Source organism: Cetorhinus maximus, chromosome 13, assembly GCF_964194155.1.
Source record: "Cetorhinus maximus chromosome 13, sCetMax3.hap1.1, whole genome shotgun sequence".
Lineage (NCBI taxonomy): Eukaryota > Metazoa > Chordata > Chondrichthyes > Lamniformes > Cetorhinidae > Cetorhinus > Cetorhinus maximus.
In genome coordinates, this window is record NC_135891.1 from 75,362,410 (window position 1) to 75,385,759 (window position 23,350).

At 43.5% G+C, this 23,350-nt stretch overlaps 1 protein-coding gene across 5 annotated transcripts in view; it reads left to right on the forward strand.

Annotated features, from left to right (window-relative positions):
* Window positions 1-23,350, forward strand: part of LOC144688711 (tropomyosin alpha-1 chain) — a 99,120-nt gene that overhangs the window by 41,356 nt on the left and 34,414 nt on the right. For 4 of the 5 annotated variants that reach the window (XM_078555580.1, XM_078555581.1, XM_078555582.1 and 1 more), the window contains one exon: window positions 22,078-22,211. In XM_078555580.1, coding sequence (XP_078411706.1) covers window positions 22,078-22,211 — 134 coding nt within the window. Of the gene's footprint in view, window positions 1-9,771; window positions 9,962-22,077; window positions 22,212-23,350 lie in introns of those variants that run through there. The other variant, XM_078555584.1, reaches the window with a different exon arrangement.

Genomic DNA, 23,350 nt, shown 5'->3' on the forward strand with positions numbered 1-23,350 from the left:
TTTTGGGCTCCTTTTTTAAGAAAGGATATAACTGCAGTAGAAGCAGTTCAGAGGGGGTTCACTTTACTGATTCCTGGGATGAAAGGGTTATCTTGTGAGGAAAGGTTGGACAGGTTGGGTCTGTATCCATTGGAGTTTAGACGAATGAGAAGTGATCTTATTGAAACATAAGATTCTGAGGGGACTTGACAGGGTGAGTGCTTAAAAGATGTTGTCCCTTGTGGGAGAGACTAGAACTAGGGGACATCGTTTAAAAATAAGGGGCCTCCCATTTAAGACAGAGATGAGGAGAATTTTTTTTCCCTAAGCGTTGTTAGTCTGTAGAATTCCTTTCCCCAGAGAGCATTTGAGGCTGAGTAATTGAATATTTTTAAGACTGAGTTGCCAACATTCTTCACTGTCAAAGGAGTTAAAGGGTATAGGGGATAGACGGGAAAATAAAGGCCACAATCAGATCAGCTGTTATCTTATCAAAAGGCAGAGAGGTTTGAGGGACCGAATGGCCTACTCATGCCCCTGATTCGTATTTTCGTATGATGTTACAGAAGTGAAAATGGAGCAGTCTTAGTGATGTATGGATTTGTGACCAGAGGCTTCATCTCCAGGTCAAGTATAGCACCAAGATTGTGAGCAGTCTATCCAAAGAAGTGGGAATTTTTGAAATATTTTTGTTGTAGCTGTCTACATTGTGTGCAATGCATTTGCAATTTCCCATGTAACTGTCCTGCTACTGGATGTGATTAATGTGATGTACTGTACATGTAAATATAGTGTGTCAGTCCACCATCCTGAATGTCTGTATTTGAATCTAAACTGATTCTCTTTTGGGGAGTGTGTTAGTAACTGGCTGTGAGATGGCCTTGCAACAAAAGAAAGAAAGACTTGTATTTATATAGAACTTATCGCAACCTCAGGCCAAAGTGATTTGCAACCAATGAAGTACTTTTTAAAGTGTGGTCACTGTGGTAAAGTAGGAAATGCAGCAGCCAATTTACACACAGAAAGGTCTCTCAAACAGCAGTGAGATAATGGCCAGATTATATTGTGATGTTGATTGAGGGATACATATTGGTCTGGATTCCAGGGCCCCCTGCTCTTCAAAATAGTACCATGAAATTTTAACATCCACCTGAAAGGGTGGTCAGAACCTGAAGTCTCACCTGAAGATGGCACCTTCCGTAGTGCAGCACTTCCTCAGTACTGCCCAACTCTCTGGAGTGGGTCTTAAACACACAACTTGGGTGAGGGTGCTACCCACTGAGTCACAGCTGACACCGGGAGGGAATCTTCTGGGATTTCTATTTCCCCCACATTAAATCAGCCTTCCGTCAGTTGATCTAAGCTGCTTTCAGTTGACGTGTCTGTGACTCGCTTTCCTTTTACTGTAATCGATTCACAAAGAGCGGATCTGGACTGCTTTAAAAGGAATTTTTAAAACATTCTTGTGAAAATTGTCCTGCTTGCAGTTGAGTCATCTAGAATCATCAGATCATGGAGTACAGAAGAGGCACATTCTTGGGTAGATCTCACCCTCCTGCTCTTTCTCCATAATCTTGCAAACTTTTCCTTTTAAAGTATTTATCCACTTCCCTTATCTAAGTTCCAATTGAATTTACTTCCATCCCCTTTCAGGCAGCACATTGCGGATCACAATAATTCCTCATTGCATTAAAAAAATTCTCCTTATCTCCCGTCCAGTTTGCAGGAAAGGACAGGGACTAATCGAGTTGCCCTCGCAGAGAGCTGTCAAGATGCGATGAACCAAATGGCCTCCTTCTCTGCTGTAACCATTTTATGGTTCTTTTGATAATTACTTGGAGTCGGTGTTCTCTAGTTACCAACTCTCTTGCCAGTGGCAACAGGTTCTAATATGGTGGACATGCCTTCAGCCTGATGGGATGTGAGGGGGTGTCAGAGAGACCTGCCGATGGCAAGAGTTGCCCCTGCAGGAAGACGACACCCCCCCCCCCTCCCCCAACACCTCCAGGGGCCAACTGGAGTACAGGCAGCGGCCATCTCTCCCACTGGCAGTGCCAGTACTGGAGAGCTTCCGGTCTTTGGCTGGCAGCTCTCGGAAGCGGGATATCCTCCTCGCAGGAGGAATTCTTGTGGGAAATTCCCCCTGCAGGAACAAGGGACCCTAATAGCAGCTAGCAGACTGCCTGATTGGAATTTAACCCCAACAAAGCTCCCACAAATGGCCATGCCGGGATTGCCAGTGGTTCTCCAGTTGATGGATAGGCCCACCGCTGCGACCATTAAATTCTGTCCGATGTGCCTGCGAGGAACAAAATGCATTATCCTCTCTGACTTCTGGTACAAACTCACCCCCTCCCTGCATTAAAGGGGAGTGAATTATCTCTTAGTTTTAGCCCTCTGTGTTTGAAGCCACTCTGACCACTTTCAGAATGAAAATGGTGGTTGTCGAGGAAGCTGAGGAGCTGTCATAGCAGCCTTCCCTTTTTACCTGGTGCCAGTTTCGCATATGGTCCAGGCTCTCTGCCTGGCCTGATTGGAGTTTCTGTGATTCTGCTGCATGCTGTTGCAGTGGTTTGGGGTGTGGATGCCAGGCACTGAGATTGATGCTGTTCCATGCACAGTGCTAAGAGATGCAGGAAAGTCACTGCTAAAGTCCAGACATCCACATTCTGGGAAACCAAAAGGCTTCCATGGCTTTTGTCATTTTTATTAGGTGCTTGAAGTGAGTGTACTCCTGACCAGTGAAGTGTTGGCCTTGCTCCTCCTTGTCTTGGAACCTCCTCCAGTCCTACAACCCCCTAAAATTCCTGCACTGCTCCAATTCTGGTTCCCTGCACATTCCTTACTTTGCACCATCCTAAGCTCTGGAATTCAGCTCCTTGAGCTGAATGTTCCCCAGTAAAGTCCAACCTTTGCCTGTGTTTGGCACTGTGAATGTTTCAATGGTTCAATTTACAACAAGTCCCCTTAAAGCCCTGGTGAGAATAGAAGGATGAAGGATTCTATATTGCATTAACTTCTGAAAATCAACCTCAGTCTCTGACATGTCTGAAGCCGGTCCTTTGTCTAACTGTCTGTCTCTCTCTCTTGCTCATTATGTCTTTGAATATATACAAACGCTATCATAGTGATCTGTTTGTGCCAGTGTTTAATGTTGCCCTTCCTGTTTGAATGTTCCTTCTCCTTGACATTGACTTGTCATCTCTGTCATATTGATGGCTTCGTAACCCTTTTAAGATTGGGAGACTTTGAGTTATTTTTGAACAACCAAAGCTCGACTGCTTGTATCCTATCGTCCATCGTCCCTGTGCTCTCATTTAAATTTTTTTCCACTGTCTTCTCGTCCTTATGTTCAAATCTTTCCATGGCCTCACTCTACATTTCTTTGCAATCTTCTCTGGTCCTACTAGTCTCAAAACTCTACAATCTTCCAACTTTGGCCTCTTTTGCGTCCCCTACTCCCTTCACCAACGTCTGCTCCTCTCCTTCTCCCCGCTCTCGCCTTTCCTGTCATTAGCAGCCATGCCCACCGTCTGGATCCTGCGCTTTTCCTTGTTAAGCCCTTTGGCACCTCTCTCATTCTCTAAGATCCTCCTAATAACCCTCTCTTTAACCATGTTGTTAGTCATTCTCCAAATATCACCTTCTTTGACTAGTCAATATTTGTTCAATTAGTTTTCTGTGAACCATTTTAGAATGTTTTTTTATCTTAGATGTTGTTTAGTGCAAGTTGTATTCATTTTGAAGGAGCTGGCTAGCATTGAAGTGTGTCGCAGGACATTTGGTCTATAATCTAGCAATGTGCAATGTCATCATTGGAACCATCAGAGATTGATAGAATAGTGCAGCACAGAAGGGGGCCATTGGGCCCATTGAGTCTTTAGCAGGTCCTTCAAAGAGCAGTCCAGTAATCCCACACCCCACACTTTCTGTTTATCCCTGGAACTATCAAAGTATTTCTCCAATTCCCTTTTGAAGGCTGCTATTGAGTCTGTGGCCACCACCATATGAGCAGCGTTTGGTTAGTGCCTAGGCAGCATTTCTCTCTTTTCAGCAAAATCCTAATCAGGAGGTGAGTGCAGCGGCTCTGGATTCCCACATGGCAGGCCAGGGTCCCCACAAAGGTTTATACAAACTTGGCTGGGATGTGGGAATGAGGAGGAGGTAATACCAGAGAGGGATGCCAAGCTGCAAGGAATTTCAGGAGAGACAGATAACATTTGAGTAGGAAACAATAAAGCATTGGGTGGGTTCAGCATAAGAGGGAAAGTATTAACGTCTAAATTAGGGTCACAGTACATGTATGTGAATGTACAGAGTGTGGTAAATAAGGTTGGTGAGTTGCAGATGCAGATAGCTACATGGAAATAAGTTGTGGCGATAACTGAGACCCGGCTCATTGTAGACTGGGTATTAGATATTCCTGGATACAAGATGTCCAGGAAAGATAGGAAGGAAAGTGGGAGGAGATGACAGTATTGATTAAAGAGAGCATTGCAGTGCTGGGGAGAGAGGATGTCCCAGAGGGGTCAAGGGCAAAATTTATTTGGCTTGAGCTAAAGAGCAAAAAGATGCAATTACATTGCTTCATGTAGTCTATGGGTGAAGGATGTAGAGGAACAAATTTGCAAGGAAGTAACAGAGACATGCAAGAATTAATAGAGAAGTTATAATGGGAGATTTTAATTATCTGAATATAGACTGGGCTAGTAGTGTAAAGGGCAGAGGGGGCAAGAGTTTCTAGAGTGCATTCAGGAAAATGTTCTACAGCAGTATGTTTCCAGTCCAACGAGAAAGGCACTACTAGACCTGGTTCTTGGGATTGGATCAAGTGTCAGTAGGATAACATTTAAGTGATAGTGATCATTGTATCATAAGTTTAGGTTGGCTATTGAGAAGGGCATGGAACAATCAAGCAAGAATAATTAACTGAAGGAAAGCTAACTTCAATGGGGTAAGAATGGACTAGATAAATTGTAATCAAAGATTAGCAGATAAAAGTATAACAGAACAACAAGATGCCTTTACAAGGGAGAAGGGTTGAGCACAGTCAAAGTATATTTCCACAAGGAGAAAGGTAGGGCAAACAAATCCAGAGTTCCCTGGATGGCAAAAGAATTAGAAATTAAGATGAAGAAGAAAAATGTGCTTATGATAGATGTCAGGTGGATAATACAGTTGAGAACCAGGCTGAATATGAAAGGTTGAGGAGAAGTGAAAAAGCAAATAAGAGAAGAGAAGCAGAGAGAGAGTGTGAGCTAACATAAAAGAGAATCTCAAAGTTGTCTTTAGGCATATAAATAGTAAAAGGGTGGTAAAAGAAGTAGTGGGTCCAATTAAGGACCAAAAAGTGGATTAAAGCATGGAGGCATGGCTGAGGTATTAAATTATACTTTGCATCTGACTTTGCCAAGGAAGATAATGCTGCACAGGTCATGGTGAAAGAGGAGGTAATTTAGACACGTGAAGGATTTAAAATTGATAAGGAGGTGGTATTGCACAGGCTGCCTGTACCTAACATTGATAAGGCACCAAGACCAGATGAGATGCATCCAACAACATTGAGGGAAGTGAGAGTGGAAGTTGCAGAGGCACTGGCTGTAATTTTTCAGTCTTCCTTAGACTCAGGGGTGGTGCCAGAGGACTGGAGAATTGCAAACAATACACCCTTGTTCAAAAAAGAGAGTAAAAATAAACCCAGCAACTACAGGCCAGTCAGTTTAACTTTGGTGGTGGGGAAGCTTCTATAAATGGTAATTCGGGACAAAATTAATAGTCACTTGGACAAATGCAGGTTAATTAAAGCTAGCATGGATTTGAGAGCAAATCATGTTTAACTAACTAACTAGAGTTTTTTGTGAGGTAACAGATTTATGAGGGTAATGCTGTTGATATGGTATACAGGGACTTCAAAAAGGTATTTGTATAGTGTCACACAACAGACTTATGAGAAAAGTTATAGCTTGTGGAAAAAAAGGGACAGCAGCAACATGCACGAAATTGGCTGAGTGACAGGAAACAGAGTAGTAGTTGTTTTCCAGACTAGAGGAAGGTTTGTAGTGGAGTTCCCAGAGATTGGTGTTAGAACCCCTGCTCTTCCTGATATATATTAACGACCCAGACCTTGGCATACAGGGCACAGTTACAAACTTAACAGATGATGTGAAACATGGAAGCATTGTGAACTGTAAGGAGGATAGAGTAAAACTTCAAAAGGATATAGACAAGTTGGTGGAATGGGCGAATAGTTCACAAGTGAAATTTGATGCAGAGAAGTGTGAAGTGATTCATTTTGGTATAAAAAATTGCAAAGACACAATTTTAAATAATGCGTACAATTCTAAAGGGAAGAGAGGGAGCTGAGTGTATATGTGCATAAATCATTGAAGGTAGCAGGACAGGTTGAGAGTACAGTTGATAAAGCATAGGGGATCCTGGGATTCATCAGTAGAGACAGAGAGTACAAAAGCAAGGAAGTTATGTTAAACCTGTATAAAGCACTGATTCGTCCTCAACTGGAGTATTGTGTCAAATCTTGGCACTGCTCTTCAGGAAGGATGTGAAGGCATCAGAGAGGGTGCAGAAAACATTCACAAGCATGGTTCAAGGAATGAGGAACTTCAGTCACATAGATAGATTGGACAAGTTGTGACTGTCTTCTTTGGAGAAGAGAAGATTGAGAGGAGATTTGATAGAGGCATTCAAAATCATGAGGGCCTGGATAGAGTAGATAGGGAGAAACTGTTCCCACTCATGAAAGAATCGGGAATGGGAGGGCACAGAATAAAGGCGATTGGCAAAGGAAGCAATGACGACATGAGAAACTTTTTCACACAGCGAGTGGTTAAGTTCTGGAATGCCCTGCCTGAGAGTGTGGCGGAGGCAGGGTTAATTGAGGCGTTCAAAAGGGAATTGGATCATTATCTGAAAAGGAAAAATTTGCAGGACTACGGGGAAAAGGCTGGGAAGTGGCACAAGGTGAATTGCTCCTTCAGAGGGCCAGCATTGAAACAATGGGCCAAATGGCCTCCTAGTGTGCTGTAATCATTCTGTGATTCTATGGATGGCATTTAATGGAGGTGGCAGGGTTCTCGGTCATGAACCAGAAGACACCGATTTTCAAGTGACTGGTAAAAGAACCAGAGGCAACGTAAGGCAGGAAATTTTCTCGGCGGTGAGTGTTTAGGATCTGGAGTGTGGTAGAGGCAGACCCAATCGCCGTTTTCAGAAGAGAATTGGATAATTATCTGAAGAGACATTTGCAGGGCTACAAGGAAAAGATGGGCAAATGGGACTAGGTGAGTTGCTGTTACAGACAGCCAGCATGACACAATGGGCTGAATGGCTTCCTCTTGTGCTGTAACCTTTCTTTGATTCTAAGAGCAACTCTTTTGAGTACAATCACAGTTCTTGGTTTCCGGGAGTGGGACATGAACCCACAACCCTCTATTCTAAGAGCAAGGGCATTCTCCCCGGGTCCTAGCTAATCATTATCTCTCAACTAACTGATTATCTGGTCATTGTCACGTTGTAGGGACTTGGTGTGCAAATTGGTTGTTGGGTTTTCCTTGATTGAAGCACTGACTACAATTTGAAAATACTCCATTGACTGTGGAGTGTGTTGGGGTACCCAGAGGTCATGTAAAGCTTTCTATAAGTGCAGGTTCAGTCTTCTTCACAATAGTACAGCTTTTCATTAAAGTCTGGATTATAAACCCATAGCAAAGCCTGTGTGCTTTAACTGAGTGTGTGGGAGGTGGTGTTTAGACATTGTCTTTTCACCTCAAGACCTGGCTTGAATTCAGCCCAGGCAGATGGAATGAAGTAATCACTGGCCCACTTCCCTACTCCGTAATCTTGGAGCCTCCCAGCTTCCTTATCCAGAGTGTTTTTGGCCTTGTTTGACAAATGTTTCTCCAGTTAGGTTTTCCATGGTATTTGTGATGCACTGCTCTTGAACTCCAGAGTGCAGCAATGCAGTCTCGGCGTTTTACGCTAGGCTGAGCATGTTCATTATAAGTTGCCTTCAGTTGAAAAGCGCATTTATGATTCATACCAATTCCTGGATTATAAAGGTGGACACTGACTGGTGATGCCTCCTGTTTTACTATACTTACCCCTCCCTCCCTGGGGCTGCACAGCTTTCAACTTCATGTTCCTGGGAGTTGTACTTGATGGGGTTTCACTTCCTAAAGCTCTTTACAGCCAATTAAGTACATTCCAAAATGGACACTGTTTGAATGTAGCAGCTAATTTGTGCACAGCAAGTTCCCACAAACAACAATGAGATATTGACTAGATTTTATTGATGTTGGTTGAGGGATATATATTGGCCAGGACACTAGGGAGAATTAAAAACAAAAATAAAAATACCTGGAAAAATACAGCAGGTCTGGCAGCATCTGCGGAGAGGAACACAGTTAACGTTTCGAGTCCGTATGACTCTTCAACAGAACTAAGTAAAAATAGAAAAGAGGTGAAATATAAGCTGGTTTAAGGGGTGGGGTGGGACAGGTAGAGCTGGGTAGAGGGCCAGTGATAGGTGGAGATAACCAAAAGATGTCATGGACAAAAGGACAAAGAGGTGTTGAAGGTGGTGATATTATCTAAGGAATGTGCTAATTAAGGGTAGAAAGCAGGACAAGCAAGGTACAGATAGCCCTAGTGGGGGTGGGGTGAAGGGAAGGGATCGAAATAGGCTAAAAGGTAGAGATAAAGTTTTATCTATCTGTACCTTGCTTGTCCTGCTTTCTATTCTTAATTAGCACATTCCTTAGACAATATCACCACCTTCAACACCTCTTTGTCCTTTTGTCTATGACATCTTTTGGCCATCTCCACCTATCACTGGCCCTCTATCCAGCTCTACCTGTCCCCCCCCCCCCCCCTAAACCAGCTTATATTTCACCTCTTTTCTATTTTTACTTAGTTCTGCTGAAGAGTCATACGGACTCGAAACGTTAACTGTGTTCCTCTCCGCAGATGCTGCCAGACCTGCTGAGTTTTTCCAGGTATTTTTATTTTTGTTTTGGATTTCCAGCATCTGTAGTTTTTTGCTTTTATACTAAGGAGAATTACCCTGCTCCACTTCAAACGCTACATAGGGAGTTTTTGTTTTACATCCACCTAAGAGGATATGGGACCTCAGTTTAACGTCTCATCCGAAAGATGGCACCTGTGAAAGTGCAGTGCTCCCTCAGTCCTGGATAATATGCACAAGTCTCTGGAGTGGGCCTTGAACCCACAAACTCCTGATTAAGAGGTGAGCGTGCTATCTACTGAATCAAGGCTGCCACTAAAATCAATGAAGCTCCAGATGCCTAGATCTGTCTGGCTACTTCTCAGTGTTTACCTAGACTCTGTTATTTGTTATCGATGTCTTTTCTGTCTTGGCCTCATTCCAACTGTTGGAGGAAAGCTTGCACGCCCTCAGTAATACTGTTCTGTTATCTCAGACACCGAGGACCAAGATGTAACAGTTGTGTTCTAGTGTAGCAGACCTCAAAGGCAAGTGACAGAAGGGAGTGCCCTTGTGCAATTACTTTAGTTACTCCATCGAATTCTCGAGTATTTTTTTCAAATTCTGGTTGAATTCGTGTTTCACTGGCCTCCTGAACCGTACACACCCAGTGAGACCTTTCCTGTTTTGAACAATAGGACTTCCTTCCTAACCCACAAATCTGTGCAGTGAGGGAGCGGTGAGAGAGTAACTGCACTGAGACATTGTAATCTCCACACTCACTGGGAAGGCTTGAATATTACCCCCTTGGACCCTCAACTGCACGACCACACCTCAGAAAAATGGAACAGCTTGTAGACATTTTATACAGAGGAGCCTGCATCGTTTGATCTGTTTGTATGAATTCTCTGCTATAAAATGTCTCTCGGGTCTGGAGTGGAAACTAGCTGGGCAGCTCTTAAGGTGGAAGAGGAAGGAGTGTATTAGGGAGGTTCTCTCTCCGAGGATAGGGGCCAGATTCTTGTATGTACGCTTACTTTTTAAATAAAATTTAGCCCACACATAATGGATCTTTTGGGAAAGGATATTTCCAAATGCTTTGTGTGCAATAAGTGACTAATGGTTGGTCAAAGATTTTGAAATAGTGGCAGTGATGGTTTGCACTGGACTGTTTGACCACACCATATGATGCCCCTCCCTTGACACCCTTATCACTCTGTCCTGCCTGTGCCCCTCCCTCCCCACGCCCCACCCCCAACAACTCAGTCACCATATCCCTAAAGTGCCAGGCTTGTGGGTGTTGTGACTGCATTCCCCTTGGACCTGTGCATGGGCAGTCGCTGAGCAGTTGTGAGCAGAGGAGTTAAAATTCAGGTGGCATGAAAGCCTGTTATTTAGGCCTCGTTCAGGCTTCCAATTGGACTGACCCACAAGATGCTTCCAAGAGGAGCTGCAATGTACAGGTTATAGGAGTCAAATCTCAGTTTGAGACAGGACCTCTCCTCTGAGCCAGGTCCAAATTTACCTCGCTAAGTCTGTAATCTCTTTACGGTCAAATGTGACCTGACGATTGCTTTGCAATCATCTTAGTGTTCGTCAGTGTGTTCAGGTAATGTGAGTACTTTGAGATTGAATTCAGTGTAAGGGTCAATATGCTTGATTTGACCTTAAGCTAATTGTTGGCCTGATGGCTTTCTCTCGGCTGACGCCTGGGGCTGATCAAGCTCTCTACTTTTTTGCTGTAAATTGATTTTGTTTTTTTCTGTTGAGTATTCATACGACACTTGGTATGAGTCTTGGATCTGGGGGGAAATCTCAGTCTGATGGCAGTGAGTCAGCAGCTGCCTGTGAGAGGCCATCTTAATAATGGGCTGATTTTGGAAAAAGAAACTGCCTTTTTATCATCACAGTCTAAATATGAATTCCAGCATCCTGACCCACTTCCTCTCCAAATGTTGTGTGGGCTATGAATAGTCCAGCTGCTAAGATATAAAGATGGTTGTACTTTTGAAATGCTGAGTTTCTTCCCTCCCTCAAGGACTTGCAATTCCTGTAGGTGTGGTTTATCAAAGAGTTGTATTGGTATAGTGCCTTTCACTGTGTCCCAAATTGCTTTACAGCCTACGAAGTACTTGTGAAGCAGAGATACTGTTGTAATGCAGGAGAAGTGGCAGTCATTTGCACATAGCAAGATCCCACAAACAGCAACATGATAATGATCAGATAATCAGCTATTTATTCGGGGATAAACATTGATCGCAGGAAAACTCTTCAAATAGTGCCAGGGATCTTCTACATCCACCTGAGAGGGCAGATAGGGTCTTGGTTTAATGTCTCATCTGAAAGACAGCCCCTCCCATCTTTATCTGAAGCCCAGCTCCTCAGCCAGACTGTTCAGTGCATTGGGGCAGCCCACCCTGGTGACTCAGCTATCTGCTTTGCAGAGGATCCAGCTAACTGAGGGCATCCTGTTTTAACCTGTGTCATTGTGCTGTAGGAGATTTGTCTTTGGCCTGGGGTCTGTAGTCTACTTGTCCTTGAGTCTGCTCGAGTCAATTATGAACAGAACTGACTTTTAACCCACAATATTTCGCCTTTAAATTTCTGTTGTAGGAACAGAAGGAGGCCAGCCTGGTCTGACATTTTAATGGATCTTTGCTGATCTCTACTTGCCTTGGCTCCATAACCCTCGATACCCTTGCCCAACAACAAGAATTTAATTATCTCAATCTTGAAAGCTCAAATTGCGCATCAGCATCCCCATCCTTTACGGTAAATGATTCCAGGTTTTCACTAAAAACATTCGGCATTTCAATGCATGAGCACAAACATGCACATTTCTATTATGTGAAGGAATGCTTCCTCACTTCATTCCCCAGTGGCCTAGCTCTAACTTTATGATTAAATCCCCTCATTCAGAGGGTGTACCCCTCAATCCTCCAAACTCAAGGGAATATAGGCAGAGATTATGCAACCTGCCGTGGTCATTTAACCCCCTAAGCCTTTGTATTGCTCTGCTTACATTTGTAATCAACCCTCTTCTTTCTGCCTCATCACAAATATCCCATTTGATATTATAAATGATCGAAACATCACACTTGATTCAACCAGAACATTTCAAACCTCAAATCACTGGGACGTTTTATTGATTATCCAGTTTTATAGAAATACTTCCTGCATCCAAGTATGAAAGGAATTGTACTGTGGTGTGCCTGAGAAGAGGTGTAAACCTTAGTGTATTAGTTTCCTTTTTCACAAGACCCGCACAGTGGGAAGAACACTATGTACATGTTTACGGCCATGTTCTCACGGCAAAGAAAAGAGATGATATGATGGCTGTGTTTTTTAGACTTGAAGCGATGAGATAACAAAAACCATGACCATCCAGAAGTGTAGAACCAGAGCACTTCTCAGGGTGGGGATGGGGAATTGAAAACTAAACTACAGAAACAATATTTCAGTGAGTGCATGGTCGGTCTGTGGAATAGGCTCGCTAGAGAGATGGTGGAAGCAGTATTAATACATTTAAATTAGATTTCTGACAGAAAATAAGATCTTGGGATTCGGTATATGAGTAAATTGAGACAAGACATGGCCAATGAGTTTGGAAGGAGCAGGTGACTTTGGATCTATGATTCCCAAAGTCCTCTGCCATTGGTGGTTTTCCTCACATCATGTCTGCCTCTATTGTAGACTCATTGAGAAAGGTTAATTGCTAATCAACTCCACTGTTATTGTACCATGAGGCTACCCAGATTGTAGAAGGCAAACCCGATGGACTTTGGTCTTCTTTTCACCAAGCAGTTTCCATATTTCTACAACAAGGTGAGGTTGAGCTGTCTTCCAGTGTGAGGGATTTCAAGTTTTTGTTTGAAGCTTTTTGTAGGACCAGTGGGTTTTTCTCCACAGGTAGCGCGATGGCGATGCTGGCGTGATGTTATTCTTCTTGATCTAGGAGATGATTTTGAGGGAGGGGAACCGGCTGATTTTGTTCTCCTTGGTTTGGAAGGTCAAGAGACACGTGAATTTTGTTGTTGACTTTCTGGCCCAAGTTCTGTGAAGAGCTTGTTTTAATTTTGAAAATCTTCATTTTTAAGAAAATAGTAATGAGGCGGAAAGCCACTGAAGAGTTGTTGGATCATTTCACGTCATGGGGCAGCTTCTTGAAGCTGGTTTGAAAGAAGTTGGAAAGGAGGCTAAGACTGGGAAGAGTTGATGTCTTTACAAATTAATGAAATTCTAGTTTTTCATAGAATCCACAGCACCAAAAACAGGCCCCTCAGTTGGTATTAATGCTGCAAACCAGCCTCCTCCCACCCCAATTCATCTAATTCTATCAGTGTAACTTTGAACCATGCCTTGGAAAAGTTCAAAGTAATTAATTTTTGTTACAGCAGGAGATTTCCTAAAGGCCTAAGTGAAATCAGTCCAGTATCCCAACAATACAGGTTTGAACTAGGACAAATACTGCAAACCCTAATCTGACCAAAAGTACCAGCCCCAGGATCTTCAAGTTTTAGCCAGTTGCTGTCAAAGAATGTTTAAGAAGTTAATCATTTATCCAGATCAAATGAAGCCAGTTCATTAGTCCTCCAGCCAAGCCTCTGCAGTTCAGTAATGTTTGATCTTGATACCAGTGGCTGACTAACAGGGTGGATGTAGGAATGTTTTGAGTTATTGCAACAATGGTAAAGCCAGTTGGAACACCTCAAACACTGACGTTCTCTTGCGTAGAAGATCTTGAATTTCTGATCACATTATGTGAAAGTTTATTATCTGGAATCATCTCGCTCACGGAGGCCTAAGAGCTGAGGCTTTACTTTTGTGATTTGCCCCAATTAACTGGCCTCCTGATAATCAGTAAGGATGTTCCTTCCCTGCCCTTTTTGTCTCTCTCCTCCCCTCAGAAAAGCAAAGAACTCCTAATGCGGATCATGGTGATCCTTGTGGGTCAGAAGATTGAATGCAAATTCAGACTATACGGGGCCATTTGACTTGGGTCGCCCTGGGAACGTTACTGACGGAAGATCCATTTGCATTTCAGGATTTGAAGCTTGAGAAACATCAGATGATGTTGTGTCAAAATGCCGCATGTAGCAAAGCTGTAAATTGTGGTATTATGGTCTACAGTATGTTACATTCCTTGACTGCTGCTTGTGGGAAATGCTCTTCATATGAAGAACATATAATGTAAAACAGAAAGTTGACCTGAGTTATGCAATTCAGCCGTACTTAGAGCTGTTAAAAGTTCTACGTTCTGTCTAGCTCCACCTTAAATTTAAAAAAACCCTGAAGACGACAAAACTGAACTTGTTCTGTTGCCTTGGCAATAAAAGAGGCCTTTCCTGGGGAGGAGAGAACCCATTAATTTGCATCGTGCTATTTATAGGGTTGCCTAAGTAGAGTGCTTGGGGGTGGGGGGTGTGGGGGAAGCGGGATGTCAAATTTTGATTTGTATTTTGTTCAGTGAGTGGAAATAGTCGACAGATCTCAAAGGATCTGAAATTTCGGAAGTCTGCAAGAGTATCAGAACATTGGCAGCTGAGGAATGTGCGGCTTCTTGTTTCTCCTTTGCTCCCTTATCGTGTGGGTGCCAGATTAGTGTGAGCCCGTATATCTGATTCTCTCAATACTGAGCAATGTCTCGCCCTCACTGAGCTGAGTTTTACCATATAAGGAATAAGTCAAGCCCTGTCAGAGTGAGGAAGGGGTGGGATTTTGATGCCAAGAACCCTCTCGGAAATCCTGCCGTTTGCTCTTAAACTTTGAAGGTTGATTAACCGTAATAGAAATGGGTTAATATCCTTCCACTCAAGCACAGCAGCTAATTGGCAGAGATCATTTTGAAGGGAATGTCACTTTAATGCAATTAGTGGATGATGTAAATTAGAGTCGGTCACATCCTAACGATTTTTTTGTGTAACAAGGAATAGTTCCCACAAGAGCTGACTCCCTGCTTTGTTGGAGCTGTAGGGCTGGCATTCAAGAGCCGTGTGATTCCTGTGAGCCACATTCCAGTTCCCTGTGTGTCTGGGTGGAATGATGGGCTGGAGGTGGGGAGGAGAATGTTATCCGTACCTACCCAGTGCAGCACAAAGGCTGAAGTGCTGTCACCACATGAAACGGATTCCCAGTCAACCTGTGAGAGTTTGATTATAGTTTGAGCTTCTGAACTCTCTTCCCCAGGAGTCGCAACGTTTTCATGCAGATTGCTCTACATAGGAAGAGAAGGCCATTCAGCCCCTCAAGCCTGTTGTACCATTCAACTAGATCTGTACTTCAACTCCATTTGTCCACTTTGATTCCATATCCCTTAATAAGCTTATCGAACAAATCAATTGACCCCTGACTACAAACGCTTAGTGCGTGAGTTCCAGATTTCCATGGCCCTTTGTGTGATCAAGTACTTCCTGACTTCATTCTCCCATCTGAGTTGCAAGGTTGTTGGTTCAAGTCATACTGCAGAGACTTGAGCACACAATCTAAGCTGACATTCCCCCAGCTGTCCTGAGGGAACGCACCCCTGTCGGAGATGCCATCTTTCAGATGAGATGTTAAACTGAGGCTCTGTCTGCACTGATGGATGTAAAATATTCCATGGCACTATTTTCAAGGAGAACAATATCAACCACCAGCTAATAACAGTTATCTGGTCATTTATCTCATTGCTGTGTGTGGGATCTTTTTGTACAAAAATTGGCTACATTAATATAGTGACTGCGCTTCAAGTACTTAATTGCCTTTAAAGGACTTTGGGACATGAGATTGTGAAAGGTGCTATAAAAATGCAAGTCCTTTCACCCCTGAACAGCCTAGTTCTAATTCTCAGGTTTGCAGTGGACCCCTCCTTTCCCTTTACATTTTATACATTTCTAATCTGGCTTTAGATTTGGAGTTCAATTCTTTTTTAAAAAAGATAAGCTGTCTTTTCATTTGACTCATTCACAGTTGTGTAATGAATGATTTGGTTGCATTACTTGTATGTCAATATGCATCACTTGTTATTTGAATCACAAAAAGTTAATATGCAGGTACAGCAAGTGATTGGCAAGGCAAATGGAATGTTGTTGTTTATTGCAAGGGGAGTGGAATATAAAAGTAGGGATGTTTTGCTACAGTTATACAGGGGGTTGGTGAGGCCACATCTGGAGTACCCTGTACCGTTTTGGTCTCCTTGTTTAAGAAAGGTTATAAACACGTTAGAAGCAGTTCAGAGAAGGTTCTCTCGACTGATTCCTGGGATTTTGAGGGGTGTGGGGAGGTTGTGGGTGGTTTCTTATGAGGAAAGGTTGAACAGCCTGGGCCTGTATCCATTGGAGTTTAGAAGGATGCGAGGTGATCTTATTGAAACACTTAAGACCCTGAGGGGGTTTGACAGGGTGGATGCTGAGAGGATGTATCTATCCCCTTGTGGGAGAGACTAGAACTAAGGGACACAATTTAACAATAAAAGGGGTCTCGCATTTAAGGCAGAGATGAGAAGAATTATTTCGAGGGTTGTGAACCTTTGGAACTGTCTTCCCCGGAAAGCAGTGGAGGCAGGATCAATATTTTTAAGGCAGAGGTAGATACCCGTTGACTTCCTTGTTAGTCAAGAATGTATCAGGGGTAGGCAGAATGTGGAGGTGAGGCCACAATCAAATCAGCCATGATATTGAATGGCAGAGCAAACTTGAAGGGCCGAATGGCCTACTCCTGGTCCTAATATGAACGTTTGCATGTACTTTGGTGAGAGGAGTTAAGCTCCATGCAATTGTCAACAGGGCCTTTGTTTCTATTATATAAGACCTGCTACTTCCTAGGAGAAAGTGGTCTGCAGCAAGAAATTAAGAGGAGGTGTTTAGACCCTCAGCACCTGAGAGCTTGGAACCTAAAGCAGCTTTTAAAGGGCTGCTGAATTCTCATCAAGTGGTAATGGAGCTAGTAATTTCATCAAGCAAATGCTGGTTTGCCAAGCCAATTATGGTTGATTAGAGAAAGACTTGCATTTACATGGCACATTTCATAACCTCAGCACATCCAATGAAGTGCTTTTTGAAGTGTAGTCACCACTGTAATGTAGGAAATGAGGCAGCCAATTTGCACACAGCAAGCTCCCACAAACAGCAATGTGATAATGACCAGATAATCTGTTTGTTTTGTGATGTTGATTGAGGAGTGAAAGTAGGCCCCAGGACACTGGCGAGAACTCACCTTTTCTTCGAAATGTTGCCCTGGGACCTTTTACACCCACCTGGGAGGGAGGCAGGGCCTCCATTTTGACAACTCATCCAAAAGATGACACCTCCAACAGTGCAGCACTCTCTCAGTACTGCACTAGGTATCAGCCTTGAATTTTGTGTTCAAGTTCCTCTCCAATAGCCTGCCTGGAACCCACAAACCTTCAGACTTAGAAAACGAGAGTGTTACCAACTGAGCCATGGTAACATTCTTAGCTCCTCCCAGTGTGGCCAGCGCTGGGTGGTGTTGGAGCTGCATCCAGGCAAGTGGAGAGTATTCCATCGCACTCCTGACTTGTGCCTTGTAGATGTGGACAGGCTTTGGGGAGTCAGGAGGTGAGTTACTCACCCTCAGAATTCCCAGTCTCTGACCTGCTCATGTAGCCACAGTTTTTATATGGCTAGTCCAGTTAAGTTTCTAGTCAATAGTAGGAGATTTGACAGTGACAATGCCTTCGAATGTCAAGGAGTGGCAGTTAGATTCTCCTGTTGCCTGGCACTTGTGTGGTGAGAATGTTACTTGCCACTTATTAGCCCAAGCCAGGTCTTGCTGCATGTGGACACAGACTGCTTCCATACCTGAGGAGTCACAAATGCAGTTGAACCCTGTGCAATCATCAATTTGTTAACAATCCTGGGAGCAGGGAGTGCAGGAGTGACATTGTATCCAGATCTCCCTGTAACAGGCAGTATCCGGAAGAGGCAGTGGTGTTGTGGGGGATGGGGGTGGGTGCATGATTGTGAGTTTACAGCTGGGGTTTATGCTTCCTGGATGATTTGAGTGGTGGTGGATCCTAGGAGAACAGAGGGGCCCTATCTCCCTTTCTCCTGGTGTGGCGACATTACTGTTTTACATCTTTGTGGAGAATGATTGGCAGAGTCACCATAAGCATCAAGTCATAGTACACTACACTACGCTCCAAAGTACCGGACAACGGAGATTAACCTGTAAAGAAATTGGAATCGTGTGTTGTGTGATTTATATTCTGTTTATATTTAAACATTCCCGGCTATAATTCTTGATGTCACTGTTCCCTTTGTTCTCCTGTTTTCAGAAACAGTCTCCCAGATGCCAATAAATCCAGGAGAAAAATGTTGGCAAAATCTTCTCGATTGTGATGAACTCAATACTGAAACAAATTGTTTTGGCACTAGCCCCACCCGAACGAGGCTTTTTTCTGTGACAGTAGGCTGGCCTCTGTGACAACCTGAATGATGTTGCAGAAGTAAAGGGATCTAGGAGTCTGACTCAACCCAACATTCAAAATGACCAAATGATGCAGAGTAGCAATTGACAATGGGATCTTAAGCTATACAATCAAACCAATAGAATACAAACCACAGTAAGTCATGAACAAAGTGTTCAATGTTCTGGTCGGTCACTCCTTTTCTGATCACTCACTGGGACACACGAATACTGGAGATAAAGCCCAGAAATTGATTCCTAATGTCAAAGCTCTTGAGTTAGGAGAAGAAATTTGAGCTTTTCAGTCTGGATCAGGAGATATCTTAATAAGGGATCTAAGATAGTTAAGGGAATTGAAAAGGTAGATCTGGAAAACTGCTTTAAATTTCATTGAGAATATGACAAAATGGCACTGGTACAGACTAGAAACATGCAATGTTAAAAGTGAAATTATTATGTTTTTCACACTGGGTAATAAATGTTTGGAATCAACTCCCATATTGATCAGTGGAAGCAAAAAGCCATGAATCACTTGAACAATTGGATGAAGTTATGGGAGGAGGGTAGGGTTTGTCTGGGTGAATGAATTATTATGGGCTGAATGACCTTGCTCATCATTACTATTCTGTGACCGTGTTTGTGTCTAGTTCTGAGCCAGTGAGTTGAAGAATCCAGGCTTATGTTGATGGTGGTGGTGGTGGCGGGGGTGGGGGTGGTGGTCAGTGTTTCCTCTGAGGTACACAGGTGGGTGGCCATGCAGCAAGTTAGCACATTGGCTGCACACACATGCACTTAACTGAATGGGGTGTGCACAACAAAAAGTGTAGGGTTGTGGGTAGGAAGGGGTGGTGTGTGGGAGAGTATTTAACTTAGATGCTTTGGTGGATTTTATTTAGACTCGATCCCTGCATAATAAGGAACACATTGACTTGTCATTTCCCAGCTGGCTGTCCTGCTCTGATAACTGTGTTGATTTAAAGTTCAGGAGTTGGGACGCTCCTAAAGGACAAACATTACTCTGCCTGGGGACTGAGCTCTAGATTTCCAGTCCTGATTGTTGAAGTCGTGCCACGTGGTGAGTTGAAATCCACTCTCTACTTGTGTGTGACTCTGAGCTGGTATTGAGTGGGGGAGCAGATGGGATTCTCTCCCACGTTTCTTGCATAACATCAATCACATCTCTCTGCATTCCTGTGGGTTCCTGCAAATGCAAAGCAGCTTCTCCATTTCAACTTATTACATGACACATGGGCAACATTTGCGAGTGTCTTAAAGCTACAGCACCCTTTCTGGCGAGTCCTTCAAATGTTCTTAACTTACCCAATGATGTCATGTGCTTTGTTATCTGCTCTTTCACCAAAGTGGTGTCAAAAGCAGACTCTGAGGTTGGAACAGTGCAAAGCCTCGCTCTCAGTAGATGGGTTTGATATAAAGGAGGAGGCACAAAGAGATGGCTTGGGGATACTTTTCCAGAAAAGGTTGGCAAAGTGTTAAACATTAGTAACTGGGAACTTGTGTGTTCCAATCGTATTAATCAAGTTGTGCACTGTGTCCCCTTCTCCTGCCCACTCTCTGGCTCACCCCCACTCTCTCTCGCCTGCTCGCTTTCTCTTGTTCTGTCTGTCCCTCTTCCTGCCTGTGCCAAGAGGCCAGAATTAGAGGAATGCAGGGATCCCAGAGGGTTGTGGAGCTGGAGGAGGTTAGAGAGATTGAGAGACCATGATGGAATTTGAAAATGAGGATGAGAATTTTAAAATGAAGGCATTGATCAACCAGAGACTGGTATAGGTCAGTGAGCACAAGGGCGATTGGGAACTGGGTACAAGTTAAGAAATGGGCAGCAGAGTTTTGGATGACCTCAATTTTGGGGAGGGTAGAATGTGGGAGGTTAGCCAGGAGCGCATTGGAATAGTCGAGTCCAGAGGTCACGAATGTATGGGTGGAGGTTTTAGAAATTGGAGCCATGAGACATAAGCAATTTAAGTAAAAGTTACTGATTCTCCAGCCCAGGATTCGCTTCATTTAACTTTGTGTTCTCATTGTGAAAGATGTTCTCTGACCCAGTTAATTTTCATCATCCCTCCTGCCTCCTATCCCTCAACTAGCACCATCAAATTACAGATGAGTCTGTTATTCCCATTGCTCTTTGTGGTATCTTCCTGCGCACAAATTGGTTGCAGAATTTCCCTCAATAAAGGGACTGGATAATGTTGACCATGAAAGTCTCCTTTACCCTGTCCAGAACAGTACAACCATGGTACTGAAAGGAGGTGGGAAGAATTCAAAATTAATCTGCAAAAATAGCATTTCAGTGAGTGAATGATGAGTCTGTATAGCAAACCACCTAGACAGCCAGTGGAAGCAGTTAATATTGATTAATTCAAATTAGATGGATTTCTTTCAGAAAATATCATTTTTGGATGTAGTGCAGAATAATTTGAGACATGACGTGTGGTGAATGGATTGTGCTTGGGAGGAACAAGTGACTTTAGGCCTATGATTTCCGAAGCTCTCCACCACAGGGGTTTTCCTCACCTCATGTCTGGGTCTGTTGTAGACTAATTACTGATAGCTCTAATTAGCCATTGCATCATGTGACTACCAGGATGGCAGGGGAATGAGATGGATCCTGGTCTTTCTCTGTCCAGCAATTCCTACATTCTATCTCAGCATGTGGCAGTGAAGGAGTTGATGGAAGCTCAGTATAGCTCTGCAGGGCCCTACAGTGTGAATACCGAGGCAAGTTCAACCCAATTATCTTGGGCTGGCTGTACATTTGTGGACTCTACATGTTGGAGATTGAGATGAGGGGGTTGGGGGAGTGGGAAGCCCCAATGTGTTCTATGTTGTGGGGGTAGGTGTGGTAAGCGCTTATGAATCTCTGTAATGGGTGGAGGATTATAATGTGCTCCCTGTAACCAGCTCCATGTAAATGAAAGGTTTGTTATTTCTTTGAGTAAGTTTGACCTTAATGCTGTGGTTACAAATATCAACACACATTTGTCACTGTCAGTATTTAAGAAATGTTTTTGCACGTCTGATTTCAGTACAGGCGTCTGAATCAGCCAATCTTCAATTGGCTACTTTGTATTAATGTCAATGGTTTTTGTATTCATTGTCTCCCCTGCAGAAGATGCGGGCTCCTCACTCCAGGATACAGTCCCTGGGACACTGGTCACCCTCTGGCACTGCTCAACTGGACAAGTCCTGTGAAATTCCAGCAGGAACACTGGATAACTAACAGGAATGGAAATCCTGATTGATTCCCTCCTATGCCCTCCCACCCCAACCCTTTAGTTCACTCTGTACAAACAACAGTTTGTAACATCCCAAAGCAACTGAAAGACCAGCTAACTCCCAACAGGTGGAAGATCCAAACTGGGATCATCTGGTGTATGTAGTCTAGATACTCGACTAATCTACTGAGCCATTGGGAGTCACCAAGTCTTGAGCATTCTGTTGAATTAGCAAGTTTCCCTTCTGAGCCCTTTAAGGAGACCCTTGTAATTAGGGGTTGCAGTGCTGGATCAGAGAGAGGAAATGAACAGTGACAATAATTGCCTTCCGAACTTGTATCGTTATTCACCTTGTCTTCACTGTTGGAAAGTTTAACCAACATTGAGCCCAGCAGAGGCTCTTTGCCATCAGTCTTGCTGTATAATCGGCACTTTCTACAGTGAAAGTGTGATGCAAATAGATTGGATCTAAAATGTGTCCCTTTGCCTTCTGATCAGGCTGAAGGAGAGGTCGCTGCGCTGAATAGAAGGATCCAGCTGGTTGAGGAGGAGCTGGACCGGGCACAAGAGCGTCTGGCCACTGCCCTGCAGAAGCTGGAGGAGGCAGAGAAGGCAGCAGATGAGAGTGAGAGGTGAGCAATGATGAACTCTGCCATACTTCCTTAATCTGAGTGCATTCAGTCGCTATAGAGTAACCTCCCAAGAACATCACAAAACAGAAGAACATAGGAAAAGGAGCAGAAGTTGACCATTTGGCCTCTCAAGCCTACTCTGCCATTCAATGAGATCATGGTGGATCTGTTTGTTTTGAATTCCACATTCCCATCTACCCTGATAACCTTTGATTCCCTTGCCTAACAAGAATCTATCCACCTCCACCTTAAAAATATTCACCGCTTCCTGAGGCAGAGACTTGCAAAGTCGCACAACCCTCAATTTCTCCTCACCTCTGTCCTAAAAGGACGGCCCCTAATTTTAAAACAGTGCCCCCTAGTTCTGGACTCACCCGCAAGAGGAAATATCCTTTCCTCATCCACCTTGTCGATACTGTCCAGGACCTTATATTCTTCAATCAAGTCACTCCTCACTCTTCTAAACTCCAGTGGAAACAAGCCCAGTCTGTCTAACCTTTCCTTATATAACAACCTGGTCATTTCGGGTACCAATCTAGCAAACCGCTGAATAGTCTCCAATGCATTTACATCCTTCTTTAAATAAGGAAATGAAAACTGCATACACTGTTCGAGGTGCGGTCTCACCAATGCCCTGTATAACTGAAGCATAACATCCTTACTTTTATGTTCAATTCCTCTCGTGATAAAGGATAGCATTCCAATAGCCACCTTAATTACTTGCTGTCCCTGCATACTAACTTTGTGACTCATGCACTAGAACACCTAGATCCCTCTGCACCCGGGAATTCTGCAGCTGTTCTGTTTAAGTAACAGTCTGCCAAAATGAACAACTTCACATTTTTCCACATTATATTCCATCTGACAGATTTTTGCCCACTTACTCAACCTACCTATTATCCATCTGCAACCTCATGTCCCCTTCACAACATACTTTTCTACCTATCTTTGTCATCTGCAAATTTAGCCACTGTGCCTTCGCTCAGCTTATCTAAGTCATTGATATAAATTGTAAAATGTTGAGGCCCCAGCACAGACCCCTGTGGGACTCCACTCGTCACATCCTTCCAATCAGAAAAAGACCCATTTATGCATACTCATGTTTTCTGCCAGCCAGCCAATCATCTATCCATGCTAAT